This window comes from Salminus brasiliensis, chromosome 9 (assembly GCF_030463535.1).
Source record: "Salminus brasiliensis chromosome 9, fSalBra1.hap2, whole genome shotgun sequence".
Taxonomy (NCBI): Eukaryota; Metazoa; Chordata; class Actinopteri; order Characiformes; family Bryconidae; genus Salminus; species Salminus brasiliensis.
The window spans coordinates 34996946-35019929 of record NC_132886.1 but is presented as its reverse complement, the minus strand read 5'-3'; the positions used below and the strand labels follow the sequence as shown (position 1 = coordinate 35019929).

At 41.6% G+C, this 22984-nt stretch overlaps 1 protein-coding gene across 1 annotated transcript in view; it reads left to right on the top strand.

Moving 5' to 3' along the window:
• lamc1 (laminin, gamma 1) overlaps positions 1–22984 on the top strand; it is a 62484-nt gene that overhangs the window by 14956 nt on the left and 24544 nt on the right. The window contains exon 2 of the mRNA XM_072688264.1: positions 18746–19050. Coding sequence (XP_072544365.1) covers positions 18746–19050 — 305 coding nt within the window. The remainder of the gene's footprint in view (positions 1–18745; positions 19051–22984) is intronic.

The window sequence follows — 22984 nt, the reverse complement described above, 5'->3', positions numbered from 1 at the left end:
TTAATGATAATTCATTTTTGGACTTTTGAACTAGGAATGCACCGAGCATTTCAGTCGATACCCGATACCAGTCCAATACCATTGCTGAATTAATGAAGCGTATACCTCACCATGTGGGAGAGACTTAAGGCATCAGGCTTGACTTAAACATTACTTTATATAACAAATTAACACACAGATATAAATGTACTACGCTTCCATTTCTCATTTATTTATTTGCACATTTAGTGCAGTCTTGCACCAACAAATGGAAGTGAAAGGATCGGTTTATTGAATCGGTCTAGTTATCCGATACCCGATCCAGCAAATTTTGTTAATATTGGGATCCTAATATCGGATTGGTGCATCCCTAATAAAAACTCAAGCGACTGGTGAGTGCTTCTGCCGTGTTTGGATTTGTAGTTGGCCATCTAGGCTTAGATACGTTAGCTAGCAGGCCAAACACCACAGCACTGACTGTGTGGTCCAGTTAACCGAGGCTCAGATCTCACATGTTTAGAGGATAAAGTCTCATTTCTGAGTCTTAGGACTGTTTTCAACTGTTCTCAGGCACATTTAGTACTAGTAGAGAATTAACATGCAGAGTAATTTAACTCCGCACCTCGCAACTACGGTGGCCTTGGGTTTTCCCCCACCTGTTTTTAGTGTCAGTGAGCTCCCACAGCACTATTTAACCCCCCCACCCCCATCAGCTGTTTTACATGCAGCTTATTTAGCCGTATACCACAGACAGAGAACAGAAATCTGGCACATCACATACGTCCTCATTTTGAGATACCGCCATCACATTAGTAACAGTATTACTGTTATACTGCCTGACACTGGCCACCGGTTGTACTTTTTTGGAAAGATCATGCATCAGAAAAATGTCTTTAGAGCATATAATTACATTTGGGCCATGTCACACACTCCTACTTCCCTACTGTGAAGGAACATCGTTTCCAGTTTAATAGTTAATTATATGGGAAGCTTTGTGCTCTTTTGGTGATGGATCCAATGCCTTCAAACACCGCTTCACACAATTCGTTTGAATAGCTTAAACCTTTTGAGATTGGTGTCCTATATGCTCTTAGAAATGCATTGTTCGTTCTTACTTGTGAAAAGCAGCATTATAGAACATGTATAGGTGGTCTATTACAGCGTGCAGTGTCGAATATCAGCCCTAACTCATTCTCTCTCTTTCCGCTAACGTCAAACTCATGCAGGTACAGACTAAACAAAACTGAATCTAAAAGATCTTCTCAGAAAGGTTTTTAGAATGGCTGTTATCGAGATGCTTGTCCGTCTCATCCTGCAGCAGGTAGCCTGTGTTTCTCCTCCATGGTGCTTGAAGTGCAGAAGAACAGAGCATGCCTTTTGCTTTGAGAAGATCAGCTGATAAGAACCCAATTACGCACCTTTTGCTGAGTAAGATGGCTGTGGTTTTGTGCCCACTCTGCAGCCGCGATTTGCGAGGCTTTGGCTTGTTTAGACAGGCAGTTTGAGTTCGATTTGAGCGAGACAGCTGCCCAAACTGCAAAAGCTGCATGAAATCAAACTTTTTTTTTTTTTGTCCCCCAGTCAGACTCGAGTTGAATTAATTAGTGGTTTTAAATCTGGATCAAATTGGATTTGGATTTAGATTGCTGACCTGGTTAGTCTACCTTTAGGGTTCAGGTCTGTTCATAGTTTTTGAAGACCATAGCTTTGATTGTCTTTTAAGGTGTTTTGTTTTTTTAATAAACCAAGCCTTTGTTCATTTTGTAGATTTCCGAAACTGCTTACAGCGGATTCATGATGTCATTGCTCTTCCTGTGCTGACCTTGACCCGAACAAACCACAGTCCCAGGCATGACTCAGTCAGTCATAGGCTGTGGGAATGAGTCTTTCTGGCCAGACTAAGACTGGGACAGAAAATGTCTGTGTCCCTGTATCTTGTAATTCTTGCGTACGTTCAGATGTTGATGTGTTTCAGAGGAAATTAGCCTATAAAATGCCTTGGGGAGTGGATTTGTCTTCATACAGGCTGAGTGTGTTAATATGCAAGAGTGCATGTCTGTCTGCAAACGTCGGGTGGCAAAGTGTGTGTGTGTGTGTGGGGGGGGTGCGGTGCATTACACAGACATGCAGATGCTTGCAGTGTAATTTTAGCCTGTTTTAAGTGCGGAATGATCCTCTTGTGGTTGGGGCACGGGACCGAGGTACAAAAGTAGAAAGCAACTACTTTTCAAAGCAGCACTGCAGAAGAGGCTACAAACAGATAATTATGGGCAATGAGTCCAGCATGTAGACTGCTTTACGCACAAAGCCTCAGTACAGCACTGAGCTCTCTTTGTTTCAAGACACTTCTCTGCTGCTGTTCCCACCAGAGGCCTGTGCGTGCGTTTTAACTCCAGCATCAGTTTGAGCAGACAAAAGACCTTCGTCCGCTCAAGTGCAGTCTGGTGGTAAATTCCCATGTAGTGTCGCAGTAAGAGCTTCTTTTGTTGAGCTTAATTGCAGTCAAGGAATTGTATGTTACCTGTCAAGACGGTTTCACAAAAAGCTAAACTAAAGGTCTGGCTTCATTTATTTTTATTTTATATTTTTTCCAGATCAAATCAAATGATTGTGTGATACGTAAGTGCTTGCAACCAACTAAACTGTTGCTCCTATCAGCCTGGTAATGGTATTGTTGGAAGAGAGAGAAACATTACAGTGAAGTTAGGTGTAGTGTAGTTCATCTTCGCACGGCGGTGCGTCAAATGTGATGTTTCTATTAATATCTTTGCAATAATACAGTGCAGACATACGGTTCAAACATTTCCCTGCTGGATTCATGTGTCTGGGAAGGTGGAAGGTTGTCTGATACTGAGAACCTGTGAGGTGCCATCCCCTTACTGGAGACAACTCTTAATATACGCCCCCCACCCCCAGTCCTGTGAGTGCTATTTGGGGAGAAGATCCCAATGTGAAGTTTGACAGGATGTCGCTGGCTGTTTATGCAGCTGTTTCATGTTTAGTGTCTATGCTAAAACATGCATCCTTCAGGGGGGGAAAACCTTCCATCCAAAAAAAAGATTGTTTGTTGCAACGTTTGTAGTAATCCTCGGGCCATCTTGAACGCATTTAGACCCATCACAAAATCCTAGCTACACGTTCACTCTGAGCTTTCTGGAAGAATTGCTAGATGTTTGCTGGTTTGGGAAATGGCCCTCACATGCCTGAAGAGGTTGAGGTTAATGAACGGCAAAGTAATTGTAGGGCAAAAGCGCGCTCCCCCGGCACACATTTTGCTGATGTGACATAGTGGGTGTGACTTTTTTTTTTTATTGGTTCATCATTAACTCCTGTGTACAAGTGTTGGCCTGTTGGAATGCTGTTAAAAGGCTGTTTTCATAGGTTGCTCCTCCATACATTGGTGCAGTTTTCCTATTTGTGTTCTCCTTGTAGATCTATTGCCCCCTTGTATATCTTTTGGGACATACAGGTCCCTGAGGGCCACCATGTGAAATGAGTCTGCTAGTTATATCCCTAGATCTGCGACCCAAGTATGAACCATTGCTCATGCTTGTGTCCATGAGCAAGCCATTGACTGTGAACTTGATAGGTTGGCTCTTTATTTGTATCCGAAGTACTGCAAAGTAAGTCCCTGCTGCAAAATAATACCATGGTCTCTGTGATTCTGCATGACCAGCAAGTCAAAATGGCAGTGACTGACTTCAAAAGTTGCCATAGGTACTAAGGCCACTGCTTCAAACTGATATTTGGTGATGTATTAGTTGAAGTCCAGAAGAGCAGAATGTTTAAGTACTGTTCTACAAGGACTAACCCACAGGGTTGGCTAAGTTGCAGTAAAGCAAAGACTAGAAAGCAACTCAATGTCGCGTGTAGACGTGAGGGTGCATGTTGGGGATATTTTAATTGAGTTTCATACAACAGACCAACTGCAGCACATTAAATCTTGTTACCTCTTTACAACTGTAGGCGGAACGAGACCAGACTCGCCAACGGTTGAGTTCCTTGGCTTTTCTAAAACTCAACAGGCTACCAGCATGTGTGGCGATGCACCAGGCAGAAAAGCCCATTGTTTTGACTAGTCTACCACAAAGCCTTGTCTGCGAACTCTGATGTGGTTCCTGAGAGACTACAGTGTCTGACTAAAGCAGTGAGCGTGTGTGTGTGTGTCTGTGTGCTACTGTGTGGTACAAAGCAAGCCAGTGCCTTCAGGCTGCCCATTTTAGGCAGTGTTAACGGTCTTGGTTGCGTCACTAAATGAAATGGAAAATTAAAACCTAGCTTCAGGGCTGATTGGATGTCTTTTTTTTTTTTTTTTTTTTTTTTTTTTTTTGCAGTAAAGGATGGTTGTATTGTCTGTGTTTGTTCTTGTTTCTACTTATTAATGGTTCCAAACTGTTGAGTGAAAAGCTGAAATGAAGAAAGGAACTTGTATTACTGGGTGTTTGTGGTTGATCAATGACACAATTACCAGTTTAGAGCTCTGTAGTACCTGTCTTTTCTTTGCGTTTTTGAATGTGTATGTGTTTCATCTAGGTCAGATGATCAGAAATCACTCTGTACCAAAGTTATCATGCAACCAGTATTGTATTCAGACCCTCTTGGTGCATTGACTGCATTGCTTTGACAGGAATGCGGTGCTAAGTTGGAGTCTTAGCATTTTTGAGATTCGCCAGTATGAGAATTGTGGGTTGATATCGGTCTGATACAGATATGTAAATATGTAAGTATCAATTGAGGTTACTAAAGATTAAAGTGACTCTTACGAGTTTCAAGCTTTACCAACATTGAGCTCATTAGATATTGTACTATATTTTTGAAAGCTTTTCTACATTATAATGTAGCGTAAGAACCAGCACACCTGGCTATTTAAGTCTTGCACGGCAAGCGACTGTGAAGCCACCAGTTGTTTGCTTTGTTTATGCTCTTACTTCCTTTGTGAGCAGTCAGGGTGGGCTTTTGTCATGTTTGCCCTCAGCTTTCCCACATTGTAACACCTATTGGCAGGCCTGCTGCTTCATAGGTGGCCAGCTATCAAAGTTAATGAAACTCTTCCTTTGTGGCTTAAAGGCCTCCTGCTGCGCTCGAAATACGTGAAACGTTGTGGGTTACTTTAGTGACTGTGCTTGACATTTTTGAGTTGCTGGAATTCTTTAGCTTGGGAAATCAGATGCTTGTGCTCTGTTTTGCAGTAGTGGTTTGGCAGTAAATTGTGCTTGATGAAACTTAGTCTGTGGGTTGGTTTCTGAAGAGCTTATGTCTCTGTGTTTTACCCCCGGCGCTTTGCACGTTATCCCTGGCTGTTATTTATTCTCGCACCACTGCTTTCTGAGATTGTCTCTTCTGTAACGAGCTAGGGCTTTTAGGCATTTGGCTTAATCATTACATTAGTCTTCCACCCCCAACCCCCCTCCCCCCTCTTCCCACCCAAACTCCCTTTCCTGATTGCTAGTCTCTTCTGCCCTGCCCAGAAAATCAGCCCAGGGGTCTGTCCCCACTCCTGCCCCTCAGGGCTCAGCACCTTAATGGTGTTGACTTCTCACCAAAGAGCAAGCAAATATGGTGCTGTGAATAGATGCTCAGGTTTGGGTTGAATAGGAATTCACTTAAGAGGATTTCTTAAAGAGGAGGAGTGTGTGAAAAAGTCTAGAATGGCTTTCTGTGTGCATAGGGTCATGTGTAACTTCCTCCTATTAGATTGCCTTAAAACTAACCATTTTCATCAGGTTGACAGACATCCATAATAATTACCTGGACAATTAACAAAGTAATTGATAATTGTCTTTTTAAAATATATATAAATTGAAAATAGCATAACATAGTATTGTGGATAGATACAGTTTGGGCAGATTTTGTAAAGTACAGTATTTAGGCAAGTGTTGGGCAATTTCTCCTTTTAATTCTACCCTCCACCTGAAATGATGCTGCAGCAAAATTTTGGTGCTAGTACATGTCCAATTCTGAAGGAACCTTTAAAGGTGGAATGGAAAGAAGCCAGCATTTGCCACATACGTAGCCTTCAATATGTGCTATGCTACTCTCCTCCAATTTCCTCAGCAGTCTGTAAGGACCATGCTGACGCCGTCTTCCCACCCACAATCTCATCAAAAGGCGCTTTTAACCTTTCTTTCTTTTGAGTCAGCAGAAATGGTGGCACAAATCTGCTTGCCCTGGGTAATGAATGGCAACGTGTCAGTAGATCTCTGGCATCCAGTCTTTTGATTTTATTTTTTAGGCTTTTAAAAGACTTCTAATGTATTCAGGCCTTTATTCTGAATATCTGTTTTTAAAAAAGCAGAAAAGTAAAAGAGATTTTCCTTCCAGAACCAGTGAAATGTTGCCACTGCCGCCGGCTGCACCTCAAGACTAAAGCATGATCCGTCCACCCCTGTACTTAACAGTTGGAGATGTGTTCTTTTCATGAAAGTCTGCACCCATAACCATACCTTTTGGACATTGTACTTTATCAGTCTACAGGACTTGTTTCCAGAATGTAGCAGACTAGTTTGGATGTTTAGTTCAGTCAATCTTTTGCAGTCAATCAGCAATTAGCCTGTCTAGCGGTTCTTTGAGGTATTCTCTGAAAGTGTTCTTGGAATTTGTGACATGTGACTTTAAATTACAAGAACTCAAAACTGTACCTGTGGAGTACCTCATTTACTGGCAATGTAACATTCACATGTTTGGACATGTGTAAGGCACTGCAGATATTACTCATGTAAATTTTTAAGTGTGAATAACTCCACACTGCAGACATTAACACCACTTACCTTCTGAGAACTCCTGTCACTGTAGCTGACTATGGATCATGTCTGCTTATGCCGTCTTTACAGTGCCACATCACAAAAAGAAAAGGGAATCAGACTCCATGTAGTTCATGCCTAAACCATTAAAATGTGGCTAGATTAATCCCAGTCCGATCCAGTAATTCTAGCCTTTGCACCTGTCGATGTGTGATTGTTTACATGGGACTTTGAAAGATGGGCTTTGCTTAAACAGCCGGAAGCAGGGTCCAGCCATAGAAAAGGAGAGAGAGAGCGAGCGAGAGAGAGAGGGGAGAGAAATGGGGGAGAGGGGGTAATTTTCTTTCCCTAATCCCACCATCAGAAGTTCTCTCTCATCCATGCCGTTTAGTAAAGGGCTATCAGATCCTCTCTGACGATATGTTCCAGCGCATTCCTTACATTCCTCCATTGTAATACGCACCTCCCTCCACCTCCCCCACTCGTCCTCTCCAAATAAAACCTCTCTGTTTGCTCAGTGTTTAATCTGGACAAGGTTCTCTCTGTTGGTTTTTTTTTCCCCCCTCCCCCTCCTTATTCTAATCTCGGAAGGTGAACATCATAGTGTCTGTTCTCTGCTAGTGACGAAAAGGGGAAATGTAGTCTGTGGCACTTCTGAACACTATCCCCGGTGCACGCGTTACAGGTTAAACCGGGCATGTCTGTTGCTGGGAGGCCGTGTTTACAGGCTAATGTGCAGAGTATCCATGACCCCCAAGTCTCCTCCTGCCAGAGTTGGTCCATGAAGAAGGAGGTGCTGGAGGATCAGTTTTTCATTCACTCGAGTGCTCTAGTTAACGTTCTTTTTGAGAAGCTTCTGAAAAAAAAGGCGCCGGGGCGCTTCATGCGTCAGTCCGATGGTCCGTTCCGTGGGAGTGAGGACTCAAACAGATGTTCTGCATATCTCCCAGCTGGCTTATGGGCAGATGGTGAAAAAGTTGTGTGCAGGGGAACAAGACGGTCATGCCCACACGCTGTAGAGTCAAAGCTGCGATTGTTCATTCCACCAGGGAGGAATCCGATGAAGTCATGGGAGGAAAATTAATTGGGCTGGAGCGCCGGGTCAAGGCTTTCCCTCTGGATTACTCCAGATTCTCACAGCGCCCCCTAATCCCAGTTTGTCCTCCAAGGGGACTCTTCCTTATCCTCAGGCTGTGCTTGAGAGTGTGAGGCGGGGGGAGTGGTAAGGGAATGCATGGAGAGGCCCGGGCTAACCAAGTTACCTCACTAAGCTGGCTCTCATCCAGGCCAGCAAATACGTACCACAGAGTTGCAGCTGAAATAAAGAGAAGATCAATATTTGTGCAATATGGATGTTGTAATAGTGAAGTGTTTATCAAGACGTGACTTGATTTGATTTTGGGTTTTAGTACTTTTTCTGTTTGGGGAGCTGTTCACATCTGATTGTCATTTAAATTTAAACAGTACTTCTGTGAATTCTTGGCTAAGGCAAAACATATGGGCAGTTTTTTTTTAAGCTTTGCACAACTCGACAATCACTCTACTGTCTTATTTGTTGCCTCCACTTAGTTCTTGGCTTTCCGGAATCTGAGCTTGCAGAAGTGGAGTGGTGTTATTTGGAGGTTTGCTTTTTGTCTGTACGATACCTGTAGGGCTGAATAATGACAAAGCACCGTTCTAAGGGGTAAGCTGTAGTACCCTTGCCTGTCTCTGGCCCCCTGGAGAGGCAGGGGAGGAGGGGGTAGGCAGTGTGGAGTTCAAGCTTGTTGTTCTCACAGGAAACGCCAGGCCTTTTCTCAAGATGTCCCAGGGAAGTTTCAAAAGCAAATCGTCAAACGCTGCAGACTTGACAAACATTTACACAACATAGGAAGTCTTTTCTCCAGTTGTTTGCATATATATAACCAAGTGTTTTAAACAGCCGTATGAACTACCATCACTCTCCCAGGCAGTTCGAGGCCAAAAGCCTTGAATGTTTGCTTGATTGGTTGATTTGTTAGTCAGCGTGTTTTTTCTGTTGTTGTGTGTGTGTGTGTGTGTGTGTGTGTGTGTGTGTGTATATATATATAAATAAATCTTGGTAGAGCCGTAGCTCAACCCAGGTTAGCCTTTACCACCTGACATGGTTCAAAGGTGAACTGAAAGGCGTGAATTAGTTGCACGGCCAACAGCAAAATCCTCCACCCTTTTGTCAAGCCCAGGAATGTCAAAGCTCAAAGGAATTTCTGATGTCAAAAAGGTGGACCTCGCCCTTAAATATCTGAATGTGGAAACCACAAAGCCCTTTTTACAATACGAGCACTTGATTGATTTTTCAATTAATGACTCTTGAGGCCTGCTTGTGGACTCAACATCAGGCAATGCAGACTGCACATTTAACATAGCCTATGCTGCATGCAGACCGACACGATTAACCAAGTTATTTGATTGATTCGATTTTTCTGCATTTGAAAAGTTGGAATGGTTTGTGAACCAAGACAGCTGCTTCATTTCAAAAGGGCTCTCAGTTCAGTCATCTACCTTCTTTTTCAGCTTAAGCACAAAAGTGAAGGATTCTGGCACATTTATAGGCCAAGACTAAATCCTTTGGATACTGAAATACCGTGTAGCATTTTAGAATCCCATGAGGCGTTTTGTTCCTTATCCACTGGTGTTGGCTGGCGGGGTTATGAATGGAAATGTTTAGTTAGAAGCTTCTGATAATATAGTCAGCCATTGTCTTGTATCATGTTTAAATGTAAGAATGTGATATTTTATTATGAATTAAAAACTTACAGATAACACACAACTCATTTGTGTGGATGCTGTCAAAGGAGACTATAGTTGGGCCTATGGTGAGCTCTTTATTCTTTGCAGTAGCCAGTTCCAACTACGCCTCCTCAGGCAGGAGTTCAGTTAGTTAATCAGAAGGCCGTCGGGGCGATTGGGAAAGCTGCTGTTTACTAACGTGCTGCTGCAGAGTTATTTACAAACACCAGAATGTTTACTTTTAAAGTGCTCGAGTTGACTGTTGTGCCTCTGCGGGCTTAAAAAACTGCCAGGTTTTTGGATACATCTCTTGCTTTCTTTCACTACCTGCTCAAATCTTGTTTGCAGATTTCTGGCGTGTGCAGCGTAAGATGGATGGTCTTGGATACCACTCTGAAAATATCAACTAAAAACATTTCTTGACAATTTATCGTTTATTGTTGATTAATTGTTTCAGCCGTGTTTGCATTTAGTGGTCATTCTCTGAATGAGTTGCAGTACGCAAATCAATGAAAAATGCGTAAGTGCAAATTTGAAAGAATGAAAGAATTCTGCCAGTTAAGGACAATAAACAGACGACACGTTTGGGGTGGAAAAGCAAGACCAGTTCCATTCTCAAAGCTCTGTCCCTGCTCTAATGCCCTGTTTGTTCCATCCAGAGTGAATTTATGATGGCTGCCTTCTCAGGGAACACAGCTGCTGTTTCTCTTTCCTCACGCAACTCTCACGTCTATAGAGACCCTTTATGATATACTGTAAGTTCATCACAGTCAGTTTATACACCAAATGGCTTGTTTGGAAGACTAGCCATAGGCCCGTCCTCTGGACCAAGCTGTTTCTGCCATGATCCAGAAACTCTCCGGGTATTTTTACCTGTCGTAAATATATGTTTGCGTTTCTCTGCAGTTACTTCCCTGGGTTTGTCTCTTCTGTTATGGTTTTTAGGGACTGTGTGCTTTTATAGACAGGCCTTAGATCAACTGGGGAAAGAGACCTGTGTTTACGGTTACTGTACAAGCCTCAGCGTGCTGCCATAACACTTCTCCGATGTTCCGTAATGACCAGTTAAGCTCCACTAAACCACACAGTGGTGTTTTAAGAAAAGACAAGGCTGGCTTGTAACTGGCAGTTCACATTCTCCAGCAGAAGGCTAGCATAAAAAAAACCCTTGACTTTAAAATGTTGAGGATTAGGCTGTTGTGGTGATCTTGGGTTCTGTGACTTGTCTAATCGGCATCAGTCAATCCATTGTTGTTTTTTTGGTTACGTAGACCAAATGTTTTGGCTCGTTATAATCCCACAACAGTATCTTCAGTCTTCTACGGTATTTTCCTCCCCCACTGTCTCTCATTTGAAAGCCATTTGCTGTTTATATAGATTTTCCCCTCCCATGTCATCTGCAACCAATCTTCAACTCCAATTTCTCTGTCCAAAAAAAAGTCAAAAAAGAAACCTGTGTAAAAGCAGATGCATATGGGCACATTGCAAGTCAGTGCTATGCACGTTGCCAAAGTTGTGCTAACTGGCTGACGACTAGCCTGGGTACATACTGTCTGGGTCGCTGTCATATTACCGATCCTATCCGCTATTAAATAGCAGTGCTGGTGTCATATGAGTCTTGAAGAACTGGACCCTGCCAATGGTCTGACTCCAGGGTCCCCCATGACCACATTTGACTACCTCTAGCGGAGATCATTTTAACGTGGGGCTACTTGCGCTGGCTGTACCTGTGCCTTGAAGCCAAGATCCTGCGTCTGTTGAGAAAGTAGCTGCTCGCATTCCCATTGTATCCTCTGCATTTTGCAGAGCTGCTTTTACCCATAGCATAAAGTAGGATAGCATTGCATGATGATCTCCAGCCTCCTTATGAGTGCCTGTAACCTCTACAGTGGCTACAACCGTTTCCCATGTCCTCTCAATCTTTGCACACAATTACTCTTTCCCTTATAGCTGCAACAGCTGCAACATGTAATTGTGTAATGGAGCTTCAGCTTGTTTTGCCCATTGGCTTTCTGGGCTCCGGCACAGAAGTTCATCGGTACTGTCAGCTTTCGTGAGCTCTTTAATAAAGTCCTTGCAGTAAAGCTGTTGGTTTTAATGTTTAGTTTGGCTCATTAAGAGCTCTTTTATCAGCATTGGAACGTGAATTGGTATGACGTAATTAACCCAACCTGTGTTTGCATTGCACTGGTCACAGGTTGAAACACCTTGCTGGTTTAGAACCAAAGTCAGGGGGGTGCATTTTAAACTGTTCTTTAGCAAGAAAAAAGGTCTTTTGTGAACAGAGAATTCTAAATGAGTTCAAATCAAAATGTGTAAATGACTGGTTTTAAGCAACCAGCGAATATTTAGTTTTGGTCTAAAATTAATGTAGAACATAGAATTTAGTTTTATGTCTTAAAAGCTATTACAGCTGGGTATCTGTCTTCAGATTACATCACAAGTGGCAATTATCGGGGTCCAGGCATTATGTGCCATTATAGCCCCTATAGAGCTGAAATCATTGGCTGTTTTTAGGCTGTCCTTAATTATAAAATATGTGGGACAAAAAACACATTTTGACATGACTTGAGTTTGCATAGCTTGCATGGACTTAAATTAGTCCACAGCAATAACCCACAGCAGTTGTGAGTGCACCAAAATACATTTGAATGTTCTTGTAGTGTGTTCTTGTTTCTTCTAGGAGTTGACGGCCCTGCTGAAGAGGGCAAATATGTAGTTTGTCACCTCTTTCCCCCTATTGGATCCACCTAATCACTGGGAAATGTGAATAATTTGGGGTATGACCATGAACCCAATGTGCAGTCGCACGTTTTAAATGTCATTTTTCAAATATATGTCAGGCTCGGGGCAGGTTATAATGTCACATTTGGGATTTTAAACAGATTTGCAACCTTTACTTCTTCTCTAGAGGTTCGGGATAAAAGAATGAAGGTCACCTTACCATATCAGCATTTATCAGCAATAGCTCATTAAGGAAACTTAGCCAACATTATTTATACTAAAACATGTTTTGGCTGATGTTCAAAAGCAGAGCTTTATGAGTTGATCTGTTAAAGTGGAATTAAAACCTGGAATTTTGACCCGCTGGTTCTTTTATTACATTCATTTGGTCATTACATGGTAATTAAACTACTGCTGTTATCTGAAATATCACATTTGCTTTGGGTGATAAATTGATTTGGATTGGCTATGAACAGAGATTTGTTTGGCTTGGATCGGTTTTCCAAAGTTGGTTCAGTCAGACTTGTAATCTGGGTTTGGTTGGATCAGCTTGGGTTTCTCAGTTTGTATTTGTTGAGTTTAAGCCTAAACTTTAGGCCTAGTTAAAGCTCTTAACACCGCACAGATGACCCATTGACTGAGGCGACACATACCAGCTGGCCTTGGATAAAGATCAGTAGTCGTCCATGCTTAAGGTTTTCGAACAACCATTTTAACTTATCATTTGCTGTGTGGGTAGATTATCTAGAACATTGCCCTTGGATGTTGGCCTTCCAATGACCTGTTCTTTAAACTGTGACTCATGCTAGTTAGTTTTACTTGTAGTATATTGTACTGACTATTCTCAGTTAAACTAATCTACATAACCTCCTTGTGTGTGTCAGGGTTAGGGTAAAAATCACACCTTGCTCAGTTATTGCTTCAGTAAGCAGCTTATTTATAGGTCTGTTTATGGTCAGTGAAGCCATTTTCTATTAAGCCTTTGATTACCCATGGCTTGGAAGATACGGTAGGTCACTGTAGTGATGAGTGCAATGTTTTTTCTTGTTATAATTTTCTTATATTAAGTGTGGTAAAGAGCCAAAAGCTCTGTTCGCTTTTCTCCTTGTAGAGCTGAGCGTTTCCACTGGAGTTTTTGATTTAATTCTTCATTCCATTGATATTTAATGCTGTATTTTTCCTTATGCATATTGGCTATACTCATACAGCCAGAAGTACTAGTACAATTAAAATACGTTATTGTTTAGTTTTTGCCTTGCTAGAATTACATCAATTAGCCCTTTTTGTCTAAAAGCGTTCCTTTCCTTGCTTGTGTACAGTATATCACTGTAGTGCACTTCATGAAGTCCCCAGCTGTGATCTGGGTCAGGAGAAGGCCTTCCTAAGGCTAGTTCCCAGGTTCAGGGGACACCTGTAGCTGCTTCCTCTGCAGCTGTGGTGGATAACCTCATGGGTTTGTGTTTCGTCTAGCCAAACGTCCAGATTCTCTCATCCGATGAAATATGGCATACTGGTTATTTATCTTATATCCGTCTTAAAGGAGCAGTAACAGAAACATCCTGTTTAATTCTAAAGGAATCAAAACCGTTGGGAAAATGGCCACGTACAAGCGAGATGTGTTTCTAAAACATATGTGCAAATGTGGACCTTTTTTAGTGGATCTAAAGTAACATTTCAACATTTTCTTAATTTTTTTTTTTATATGAACTTTGATGCCTGCACTTTTTTCCCTATTATGTAGAGTTATTTACTCTTTACAAGCAGCAATACTTTCCCTATATAATCATATTTTTATGGTCATTACAAGCAAAAACTCCGATTGCAGTGTTCGAAACATGGTCAAATCTGCACATATATCTACAAGTAAATACAAATAAGTTCTGTATGTATTAACATCTCAAGTTCAGGCACATAAATCGCAGAGAATCTGCAAAAATGTAACAAAATTGGCTTAGGGGTTAAGAAAATTGGTCTACGGGTTGGGAGAGGAGGCAAAAGTTGATCTCATATATTATGTGTCACAGGATACTCACGGTTACATTATTTGACATAAAAAAGAATCATGGCACACCTTTAATAACATTAATCACATTTACTGGCTACTAAACAAACAATGGAATACACAAAAGCATTTTGTAAGGATCCAAGATCTTTCAGTGCGGTCATTGTGAATGAGGATATGCTTTTGCTTTTTGCAGTCAGCTAATAAGTATGTAGTGTTCAAATGCATAAAATTTAGCTATGCTAAAGTTAGCTATTTGGCTAAGCTGCAGTGCACGTTGCACACCATGCCAGTTTTGCCATGTAGCAAATAAAATCTGACAACTGTGTGCCTTCACTCATGCGGCCATACGGTTTTAGCTTACTGTGACTTTGCGACTCCATTTGGGGTGAGTCATTCTCAAAAATATGTTCTCAAAAATACAGCTGTCCTGTCACCACCCAAAATTAGGCCACGTTTAAAACTACAGCCTTGAAATGCAACGCCTTGTCCTACAAAAAGTACTACTTTGATAAGACTGTTTACTACGGTGCTTGTTTGTTTGTTTGTTTCTTTCTTTCTTTCTTTCTTAACCGTAAGGTTTTGTAACAATCCTAATCACCATGACCAAAAATGTTCAGAGCTAAAATACTGTGGTGGTGTGCATCCCCTAGGGCCTGACCCTGGCCTCGGCCATGCCTCTGAACTCCATTATGCACCTGGTGTTCACAGTGCTGAAATGCTTTTTTTGTCTGTTCCGTGAGAGTGCTCTCCGCCATGATGGTCAGGCCAGATCTTTGTTTGCTACGCAGTTGTTCATTCTCTCAAGTGTGTGCTTAAGAAACTTCTGTCTTAGTTTATGAGGATGTGGGGGCGGCTGCAGAAAGGAGAGCTCAGTGTCCCGGGTGTTTGTGTCCCTTCAGTCCCCCTATCATGCCTTTTTGCCCCCTTAAGCCGGAGCTGTTTTGTGCAAAGTAACACCGGGAGGAAACGTGTGTCTTGTCCATGGTTTTTGTTAGTATTTTTATTTTCTTTCTATAACAAAACTGACTTTTCGCTCGTCTTAATTTAAGCTTCAATTTACTTGGTCTTCAGCCTCATTGTTTTTCCCTTTCTAGTCCTGCTACAACTGTTCAGGAAAGCTGGTGATTTTAAATCCAAACGTCCCCAGCCATGTACTGTGACTCAGAGAATAATTAAAGTAAGGACATGGCCTGAGAACTCTAGGCTAAACATTGTGGAGAAATGTGCAGCTGTCCTGGTGCCAACCATTTATATAGAGCAGAATTTGAACTCCTCATTAGAAATGTGAACACTGGTAGGATTAGTCTGCTGCGTTGTTGGAGAATGCCCGTATTTGAGTGGAGTGGCTTTTCTCCAGTGTGTCTTAAACAGTCAGCCTTTGCTAGTTTTATACACATCTCATTGTAACATTTGCATGTGCCAGCAATTATAGCATATTGTTTGGGATTTATTAGGCATGCAGCAAGGTTCATTGGGTTGCCTTAACCAGTCCAAAAATGTATACAGTAGAGTTTGCGCTCAATTAGGTCTTGATAAACTGAACATTTAACTAATTAGCTGCTTTGGTTGCGACAGTATGAAATTTCCTGGGTATGATAATCGACTATCACAGTATAACACTACAGTTATTTTTTTTCTCTTATTTTTACAATGATCCTTAAAGGATTTTTTTGACCTATTTTAGTTAAAACAATTAATTCATAAAAGTTTCTGTAGACTTAACTGTGTTTAATAATTAAGCTACTTGTGTTTCCAGCTAATTTTGTTATGGATTAATCTGTTAAATATACTTTCCATAAATTGATTTGGTTTTTAAACTAGAAAATAGTAAGAAATTGGGAATTAAGCAAATGCACACTGTAAGATAAATCAATTCTCATACCATAGTATACCTAAAACCTGTTAAATACACATTCGCATACATTAAGCACCGCTTGGAAAGATTGATGTAGAGTTTCAGTTTTGAAAAGAATACTGGTGTATATGCTAGTTGGGGGGGGACGTTTAGTACAAGATCCACTGTCCAGTAGACTGTAATATTGCAGAGCATGCCTGGATTATAATTACATGCAAATATAATTTACATTATATGGTCATTTTTGTAATTTGAAAAAAAAAAAAAAAAAGCAATGGGTAAGGCTCCCTGAAATCAGATCACAATGTCATATATTGCACTAATTCTAAAGAAAAAAATGTGTGTACATTTATAACGTTGTAAGGTTAAGATGTGGGCGTCTTTTGAAACTTAGCAAGTTTGCTGCCAATGTAACCTTTACAATACACTTAAAGATGATGCCATGATGAATTGACCTGTTTCCAGTCTCGATAAACGTTCCTATGATTTTTGTTTGGCCTTTATCTCCACATAACTCAGTCTATTTGCTTAACACTCAGTTGTTCTCCCTTTTAGTTTTCGCAGACTTGTTTGGAGAGGAAATTCTTTGCTAAAGCAAACCTTGTCCGCCCTCTCCCCCTTCTGCACCCCCTGTGGCTCTGTTGAAAGACATGTCATTTTCTTCCTACAAAATCAATGACGTCTCTTCGTACTATTTCCCTTCAGTCGGGCCATACAGTCTCGTGTTCATCCTCTCGTACATGCCTGGCTTGCTCAGGCTTGCTAAATATGTTTGCACATGCTCAGTCTTATCGGTGGGAGACCCAAAATCAAGAATGAAAAAAGCCCACACATAAGCAGCTCTCTTGCATGCTTTAGTGTGTTTGGTGTGTCGTTTAATAGCATTTGATTTGAATGTCATCATTATGGTAAAATAGGTCAAATGACATGGTAAAAATAGAATATTTTATTGAATATGCTTTAATATATAGAAGAATACACTTTGTGTTTTTTTTTTGTTTTGTTTTTTTTGCCTAGATTAGGGTTGGGTGGTATCCACATCATACAGTCTTCATTATTTAGCGTGCTATACTGTATTACCGGGGACCTAAATGATCAGTCTGACAACTTTCAAATATTAAACTGCTCTGAATCAGGAAAGAGACGCTGATTAGCATTAGCTTAGTTAGTAGGACGACAGTCTGCCCACCACAGAACAAATTCTAGTCTGACTGACCGGCATTTCTTTGTTGTATGTGTAGCCCAATTGCTAAGCTAGCCTTTGCTTAACTAGCTCAGCTAGAAAGTGCAGTAGCAGACAGCTCAGTGCAGCAGCTGTTTACTAACTGCTGAGCTATCGACATGTGTTGACTATACAAACTTGTGTCTGAGAGCGTGACTGATGTTGGGAGCAACAGAAAGGCTAAATGGGACCCGTTCTGCCGTGTTTGGACTTGTAGACAGCCATCTAGGTTTAGATAAGGTATTTAGCAGGCTAAACCCCACAGCTCGGACCATGTGCCAGCTAACTGAGGCTCAAATCACATACGTGTCCCGAATAACGCCTTACACTGCAGAGCACAAATGAATGAATGGTCTTAGTTTAAGACCATTCATTCAGACTTAAATGTTGAAAACACATCTAACTATGATGGGGCCTGTATTCAGCGGGGCATGACCTCACCAATTTGGCACGTTATTTTAAAATACCGCCCTCATTTTGAGATCAACATTTTTAAATACAGCCTAGATAATTACTTAATTTATGTCACATTAATCTTATGCTTTCTAGGTCTATGTCTGGTGCCAGCTTTGCCTTCTTATATTGCTTAGCTTTATCTGCTATGCAACATCTGTTATGTTTTCTTTCTCACATATTCCTTCAGTTCATCCATTCTTGTCCCGTGTTTGTAGCCCATGCTGCCAAAAAAAGACTGCAGCTCCAGGTGTTTAAGCCGCTTTTACATTGAGATGCAAAAAATTCACAGCAGGCACAGATTTTTGCTGCACGTAGCTCGCTAGCAAGTGTAGTGGTAAACCAAGTTCAGATATTTTCTGGGGTTTTTTTGTTTGTTTTGTACGTCACAAATCTCTGATAAGTGGCAGTACAGTCAGTAAATAAGCAGTCCCCCCCCCCTTTATTCATTATTATGAATTGGCACCTTTTTGAACGTTGTGATACTTTCACAGCACTGGACGACTGTGAATCATAATAATATACTGTCAGGGGTCGTCCATTATTATAACCCAGGTTAGCTTGCCAGTAACTGCTTTAACAGATGCTTTGGTTTGATGAAAAGGTTGCATGCTAATTAAAAGGCATTGCAGTGACCAATGATGTGACCTCTTATATTGCTGGAAATATCCTGACTTGACTTCTTCAGTGCACTACTTAAGATGTCTGCTGAGTTGGAGCCAACAGCTTCTTACTTTTACTAAAATTAAGGAAAAGAGGGATAACATCAGAGGTGGTCTGTACAGCCATTGAACCACTTGAGGCAGAAGGAGGGTGGATTGTCTGTGCACTGAGAGACATGAATAAGAATATGCTTGTAGATTTGATGATTTGTTTCATTATATGCAGCCCTTTATCTCATATCAGTGGATCAATCATAGTTGTTATGTTCTGCGTACAGTAGTTGTTGCTTTGAAGATTGTGCCACTTGGTGTAACAATGTCTGTAATTTTGACCAACTGTCTTCTCATTTCTTCCAGGCAAGTCCTTCGACATAACCTATGTTCGCTTGAAGTTCCACACCAGCCGTCCAGAGAGCTTTGTCATCTACAAGCGCACCCGTGAGGATGGGCCCTGGATCCCATACCAGTACTACAGCGGCTCATGCGAGAAGACCTACAGCAAGGTGAACCGCGGCTTCATCCGCACCGGTGAGGATGAGCAGCAGGCGCTTTGCACAGATGAGTTCAGTGACATCTCTCCACTCACCGGAGGAAATGTGGCCTTCTCCACGCTTGAGGGCCGGCCGAGCGCCTACAACTTTGACAACAGTCCTGTGCTGCAGGTACGACCTTACGTTTCTCTCTGCCCTTCTATAGTTCAGCTGGATTTAGCTGATCTTAAAATATTTCTAGGAATGTCTTGATCCAGTTGATCACCTCCGAATATCCCTTTCAGACATTATGCCATGCATTTTTGAATAGAATCAGCTGTTCTAGCCCGATCCTTTGTTTCTAGCACAGCAACTTCTGGCATCCTCTTTGCGCCATAAACCGACATTGTTCCCAGCACTGTGGAACTGCACAGTCATATTAGAATATTATGACCACCTATAAGGTGATGGAATTGGTCAGTTTTGCACGAACCTATTGATGGTAGTCCTGTCACGATAACTTTTTGACAGTAAATTGTCCCAGAAATAACTTCAATAAACAACGTTACTTAAATCCACCAGTTACAGATGATCGGCAAATGAGACTCTCAAATCCACCAGTTATAGGCGAGTTTTGGTTAGTTTCACACAAAACTTAGTTGGATGCACTAATCCACCAATTACATGTGTGTGGCAGATGTCTCACACTAATCCACCAGTTATATGCGAGAGATGGAGACTCCTCTTCACTCCTCTTCACTCGACTCCTCTTCACTCCAGATGAAAGGGCAGGCTCTACAGAAACATCAAATTTGGCACTCCTGCATGATCATAGACTCCAGGGGGTTAAACTGGCACTGTTCAAAATCATGATTATTGTTCTTTATTTGACAGAGATAAATACGTTACTGCAGGAACCTACAGCTAAAAAATACAAAAATAAAAAGTTTCCCTATTAACATGGTGTTTAAGGACATAGCCTACGTGGTTAACTGTGCAAGACTGTAGCTTACAAAAAGGGTTCTTGGCTAATTTGACTGACCTGCAATTTAGTTTGATTGGTGTCTAGCCTACAAAGAGCTATGGGAGCATCAGTACTTTCTGTAAAATTGATCATTCACTCTTCTGCTTTCTCTTTCACTTGTATCTTTTGCTTTCTCATCCTCTATCTTTTCTTATTATTTATTGCTCTCTCTCTCTCTCTCTCTCTCTCTCTCTCTCTCTCTCTCTCTCTCTCTCTCTCTCTCTCTCTCTCTCTCTGTCTGTCTGTCTGTCTGTCTGTCTGTCTGTCTGTCTGTGTCTCTCGCTGTCTTTGTGGCTCACTTACACCCAGACACAACGTACGCTTTCATGCATAAATTTAGACAAAATAAACAGCACTGATGATAGGGAGGAAGAACACTGACACACTTGCTTGCACACACATGTATACACTTGGCAGCCTGGTTTTACGGTCTCTCCCACAGGAAGTCCTCTTTACGAACCAGATTGTTGCTTTCTGCAATAGACCAAGTTGTACAAACAGCCCACGAGTTTCAGAGAAATTGGATTTGATGGGATGATTTGTACTTGCCGGTCTGGCGGTTTAAGTACCTGCTGTTCTCTCCAGTGACTATATGCAATACAAAGCACACTAGCACACGCAGGAGCCAGACAGCCAGTCCCTTTGCACCAGCAACGGAGGTGAGAGCAGTAAAGCTAAGCCAGGGAGTCCTCTGCAGTTTTCTCTCCATGGAGGTGTTTGTCACGTTTGTAAAGCGTGCAGTACAGGAAACCACTGGTTCAGATTTTAAAATGAGATGAGGAGGTGGGAGAGGAGTAGAGGCAGGGGAGGACAGGGCGGGAGATAAGTGAAGCTCATGCTGCAGACTGGCATCGGTGTGAGAGGGTGGGGATGTTTGTGGCTGAAGGAAGGCATTCCTCCTTTGACCAGGTGGAGCTTCCCACTTTCTGACCGCTGCCAAGAGTTGCAACATGTTGCTAGGTGACACCCCCAGGTTTCCCAACCCGGCTCTGATTGCACTTGGCAGCAGGCAGGCACAGCTGGAAGTGTGTTTCTGTATGTGTGTGTGTGCTCTGTGTCCAGTGTATGCCAGCTGGAGCCAGTTGATTTATATAGCCTGGTGTGAGTTTGCACATTTGTGTAGCAACAATGCAACATTTACTTTTATTTGTTCATTGTTTAAAGTTTAATGCGCAAATATTTGGCAGCTCCAAAAATTGTATAGAAGTATTAACTTGAAGGCAGTATTTTTTTATGCAATGTCATAATACTAGGTCATAACAGCAGTAAAAAAGGAACAGAAATGTGCTGTTGGTTAGTGAACATTGATCTATGTTGGCTAGAAGAACACAGTTGGGTGGTCAGCTTTGGTTCCAATAAAACAAATGTTGGTGCGACAAATAGGAAAACTCTGGGTACCTGTCTGTGATGTATTGGCTAGCAAACAACCATGCTGGCAGGCATCAGACTGGAGTGATGGCGAGCCGTCTACCAACCCGGAGATAACCAGACCAATTGTGCTCTCTTTGGCTCTGGCTACTGATAATAGGCAGCACGATCAAGCCAGCAATCCTCAGCACCTTGGTCTATATATATATAATGTGTATTGCTTTAATGTATTTTGAGATATTCTTATTGTATTTCTTGATCTTTAGGTATATTGTTGGTCTAACCTTTCTACTTTTTAAAAGACTTGTTTTGTAACATGTGTCCAGTCTACCTCTACAAAAGGGACGCATTTAGCCCTGTCGCCGGATACTTCCATATTAGACTTTCTCATGTTAAGCTATTAATACCAAAGCCAAGACCTCTTTATTTAGGAATGGATACCTTTCTGCGGCGTCATATAGCCGCCCTGTCTGCTCCATAATAGAAGTAGTTGTTGAGTGAAGACCATACCAAAGGTTTGCCCTGCATCAGGTGGCCATGTTGGCTTGCATTTCCTTCATCGTTTGCTTAATTAAATATAAATCTCTAAAGTAAACCGTGATTAATGATTGGGCATGACCTCTATTACAGTTACTCAGATCATACCGATATGCAAGTGTCATAACCTATTTCCATTGGTGTAGCTCAGGAGCATTCCAGCTGAAGTGCAGTGTAGTGAGAATTTCCTGAACCGGTTTTCTTAAAGTTTTAAGGGGATGTTCAAGCCTCCTTCCATCTAGGATTTGATGGTGATGGCTAATGTGTAAAACTCTAAATTGATTGATTTGCTCTCTCATGTGGTTTGCCTGTGGAATAATTAGATTTATTCAGTGATGTGTGTTTAACGCAGGCTGTGAGTCTGCTGAAGCTGCGTGCATATCATATCCTAGCCATCTCAGCTGGATGGAATCCCAGGGGCTGCAGGGGAACCAGGGGGGGGGTGCAGCTTCCTGTAGGGTGTCAGGGCTATTTTTTGTTGCAGGATTTATGTGACTTTCATAATTTACTTACCTGATTTGCCTTTTTCCTTTTTTTCCAGTCATAAGCTTTGCCTTTTCAAGATGCATGGTCAAGGGTATTGTAGTTTGACAGTAACTGACTCCATCCACTTAACACAGATAAACATGAACTTACAAAAAAACATGAACTTAAATAAAAATGAAACAATTTCAACATTTTAAGCAAGATTAGTGTTTTTGTTTTGTGTTATTTCAGCATGGCATAAAAAACAAAGAAATAGCTGATTTTTTTTTTTTCTTCAAGGTTTTTTTTAATTATCCTGTCTGTCTGTGTACAATCACCATTTTGTACTCTAGACTCCCCAAATCAGTAGCCATGGACTTCTCTAAGCAGCTGCATAGCACGCAGAACATTACAAACAATGATGTCCACAAAGCAGGAGAAGGCTATATGAAGATGGCAAAGCATTTTCAGGTAGCTGTTTCCACAGTTTGCAATGTAATCAAGAAATTGAGGTCGAGTTGAGATCCAAAAGAGCAAGAATCTTTCTGAATGAACTGCTCATAGGATGACTAGAAAGGCTAATCAGATTTGACTGCAAAAGACTGGTGGTGCACTGTTCTACTGTGCAGAGACACCTGCACAAATATGACCTTAATGGAGGAGTCCTCAGAAGCGAGCCTTTCCTGCATCCTCACCACATAATTCAGCGTCAGAAGATTTAAAAGCTAAAGA